General features: G+C 43.1%; 1 protein-coding gene across 1 annotated transcript; it reads left to right on the top strand.

The window, feature by feature from the left end:
- The first annotated feature begins 1382 nt into the window (after positions 1 to 1382).
- On the top strand, positions 1383 to 1973 carry LOC112005397 (uncharacterized). The gene has a single exon (XM_024037643.2). It carries the CDS (start codon positions 1383 to 1385, stop codon positions 1971 to 1973), a length of 591 nt encoding a protein of 196 aa, XP_023893411.2.
- The last annotated feature ends 1404 nt before the right edge of the window (positions 1974 to 3377 follow it).

The following is a 3377-nucleotide window of genomic DNA, read 5'->3' as shown; positions in this document are numbered from 1 at the left end:
AGAGTCTTCTTTCTCTCAAGTTCCTGTGAGTTCCTCAGCCCAGGGTTCTTTAGGGTCCTTTGATTTTATACCCTAGTCTCCCTTAGGACCTTCTGGGCGTACCCGTAGTAGACCAAAGACCATTGGAGAATCTATAGAGAGAGAGAGAGAGAAGGACAAGGCCTCTTTCCTTTTTCTCTCTTTTATTTTGTGGTAGTTCATTATTGTTGTTGTGTCTTCACTTTTCTCTTTTAATTGATGAATGGTGATTTCTTCCTTGCAATCTAAATGCAAGTCAAACCCTAAGAGAGACAGGAGTTAGTCTTCTGGTGATGATGTGGTATGACCCTCTTTTATTCGTGCCTTTTTTTGTTTGCTTTCATTCTTTCTAGTGTTGTGTACATATGACTGCACTTATGTATTTTTGTGATGTTATGCCACTTGCTTTTCTTTTCGTTTTACAGGTGGAGGTATCTCCTCCCATGACTAGTAGGACCCTGTGGAAGAAGTGATTAGAACTCCCTCTGCTGTTCTCCCAGGGGTGGAAGAGGAGCCCCCTAGTGGTGGTATGACTAGGGAGGTTGGGCAGCCAATGCAAGACGTCCAGCCTATTCTGCCTTCTGTTCCCTTAGTTGCTTAAAACCCTGAAGCTCCCCAGCCTCCTGTTCCCCAAGATCCTCGGCCAGTGTAGACTTTCAATCCTACCTAAACTATGTCACTTGAACCTGTGATTGAGCCTGTGTTAGGCAAAAAGTACTTTGGGGGGGGGGGGGTGCAGCTTCATTCATACAAGTAGGTGAGCCTCATTCACCCCCTTTAAATATGCTTAACAATATCTTTTTTTTTTTAGAGTTCTTCTTTTAGGTCAAACCAGTACTTAATCTGCCCCTGAGGCTGCCCCTTCCTTGGAATCACAGGGTTCTGAAGGTGTGTGTTGTTCACCTTTATTGTGCTTTCTTCTTCCCCCCCCCCCCCCCTTTTTTATACTTTTCCCCTACCTTTTCCTTTTATGGCGAGGCCCCCAGTATCATTTCATTCCTTTAGCCATTTTGCCAAAGTTTCCTCACCCTTTCTCCAACGTGTTGTATGTCCTTTCACAGAGTCTCCCAGGGAATCGAGGGGCAAGAGGAGGAAGCTCTGCCACAGGGAGCTGACACTGTTTTTTTTTTTTAGCTTTCTCTTGCTTTCCCACTTTACATTTCTTCCTTGGTTCTTTCTCCCTTTTCTGAATTTTGTTTATTTTTGTAGGTGCTGACACATGTGTCAAAGGTCTTAAGCTCTTGGTTCCTAGGGTAGCTGTGGAATCTGCTCCTAACATCTAGGTTGCTGAATCTCAGGCAGGGACCCCCCAAATCATCCCGAGGGTTAAAAGCTCCTTAACTCCTGCGAGTGGAGACACAACAATGGGGGAGGCTCCAGAGGTGATTGTTTCAGATCATGGCTTTGAGCTCCCTGCTTTCCTGGCCCGTTTTGATCTCCTGGTGTTCAACAGTCTCCCTGCAAGCCATTTTCATCGCTTTGGGCCTCCCTTTAGTAACTTCTTATGCTTCTCTGTGCCTATGGAGGGTTTGCCATTGCTGGAATGGTTGTTCAAGATCCATGAAGACTTCACTAGTGGGTTCAGGGGAGGTGTATTCTTAGGCAATATTCTGATGGAGCTGTTATGTGCTGTGCTGATCTCTTTGAGGGATTCCTCTCTTGACTCCTTATCTGAAGAAAAGCTTTTGGAATGGAGGGAAGTGATGCAGGATTTCATAGAAGCAAAATTCAATCTGTCCTTCTTACTGGAGCATTTACGTTTACTAGCCCATATGCTATTCCAGAGGCAGGCTTCCAGGAGCCTCGATACTGAAATTGTTGTTGCTGAGGAGGCTTTAGCTCGTTCTCACAAAGTTTTGCAGGACTTGAAGGTTAAAAGGCAGCGGGTTCTCTCTTCCGCAATTGTTCCTTCAATTTCCCCAGAAAATTCTTTGCTAGCCAGCCTTATTCCTTAGCTTTTTTCCTTTTAGTTAGTTCAAATGTGTATATAAGTTCTATCTCTTCCCATTGAACACTATTTCTAACCTTCCTTCCCCATTTTCTGCGACATGGATCTGTTTTTTTTTTTTTTTTCTTTCTTAAAACTGCTTCTAATTTTCAGTAGCATGTGGGTATGTTCTTCTTCTTTCTATTTGCTGCTTTTCTCTTTCTTTTTTTTCTTTTTTTTTGCTTGCACTGAGTCCTGGGCCATGGCCCCTACAAATTTTGCTATAGGTCCTGGGTCAGGTACCCTGGTGGTTGTTTTGCTACACAGGTACTGAATTGGGTACATTGGATGCTTTCTTTCTCTCTCTCTCTCTCTCTCTCTCTCTCTCTCTCTCTTTTTCCAAGTCCCAAGTCATGAACTAGGCAGATCTCTTTATCAAGTACCCGGCTAGGTATCCTGGGCACTTGCTTCTACCCGTGGTCCCAGGTCATGTACTTTGAACTAATTGTGGTGTGAGTCCTAGGTCATATGTCAAGGTTTTTTTTTTTTTTTTTTTGTTGGCACTAGCCTAGGTACCCCCCCCTCCCAAATCTGCCCATATTTGGGTTTTGTAACATTTAATTTAGCTGTAGCTTAAAGGAAAATAAAAGTAAATTTCATTGAATCAAAGCAAAGTTATCATCTAAGGAACACAAAAGGGTTGTCAAAGATAGTAAGGATAATAAAATGTACTTCTACCATGGGCTCCTAAACAAAAAGGTACTTAAACAAAATTCATAACAAAAATGTAAAGAATGATGAAACACTTAGCAGGTTGGAGAGTTGGCAAAAAGGTCTTGGTGTACTAAGGTCTCTTCCTTTTCATGTGTAGTATTGTTTCAGCCACTTCCTATTTATGGGATTTGTTAGGACTGTCCAATCTTCCTTTTTGAGGTAGTAATACCCACTATCATGGGCTTCTCTGATGATGTAGGGTCCTTCCCATTTTGGGGCAAATTTGGAGGGTCTTGGGAGGTTTTTTTCTTACATGCTCTGCTGTTCTCAACACCAGTTATCCCTTAGTGAAGGCCCTCGGGTGTACAGTCTATGCATATGCCTTAGCCATCCTCTGCTGGTACCTCTGGCTTCTCCTTCTGGTCACTTCTCTTTCTTCCTCTAACCCCTTTAGATTTGCCACCCTTCTTTCATTATTTGTGTCATCGGTGCCTTCTTGTTTTTCTTTAAGCACTACCCTTGGCGTAGGGACAACTAACTCCATAGGGTTGACGACTTTTGTCCCATAAACTAGGGAGAATGGTGAGAATCCTGTGGTTGTCTTCACAAAGCTCCTGCATGCCCAAAGTACATTTGCAAAGTGGTCACTCCATTTTCCCCCATACTCGTGTTTCATTTTTTTAAGGATCTTTAGCATCGCCCTATTAGTAGCTTTAAC

This window comes from Quercus suber, unplaced genomic scaffold (genome assembly GCF_002906115.3).
Source record: "Quercus suber isolate HL8 unplaced genomic scaffold, Cork oak 2.0 scaffold_680, whole genome shotgun sequence".
In the NCBI taxonomy this organism is placed as follows: domain Eukaryota; kingdom Viridiplantae; phylum Streptophyta; class Magnoliopsida; order Fagales; family Fagaceae; genus Quercus; species Quercus suber.
Note: the sequence above shows the minus strand (reverse complement) of the source record. Positions and strands in the feature narration are given on the sequence as shown.

What these genes read in the sequence shown, in the direction of transcription:
- LOC112005397 (XM_024037643.2), top strand. Translation starts at nt 1,383, where the DNA reads ATGGGGGAGGCTCCAGAGGTGATTGTTTCAGATCATGGCTTTGAGCTC.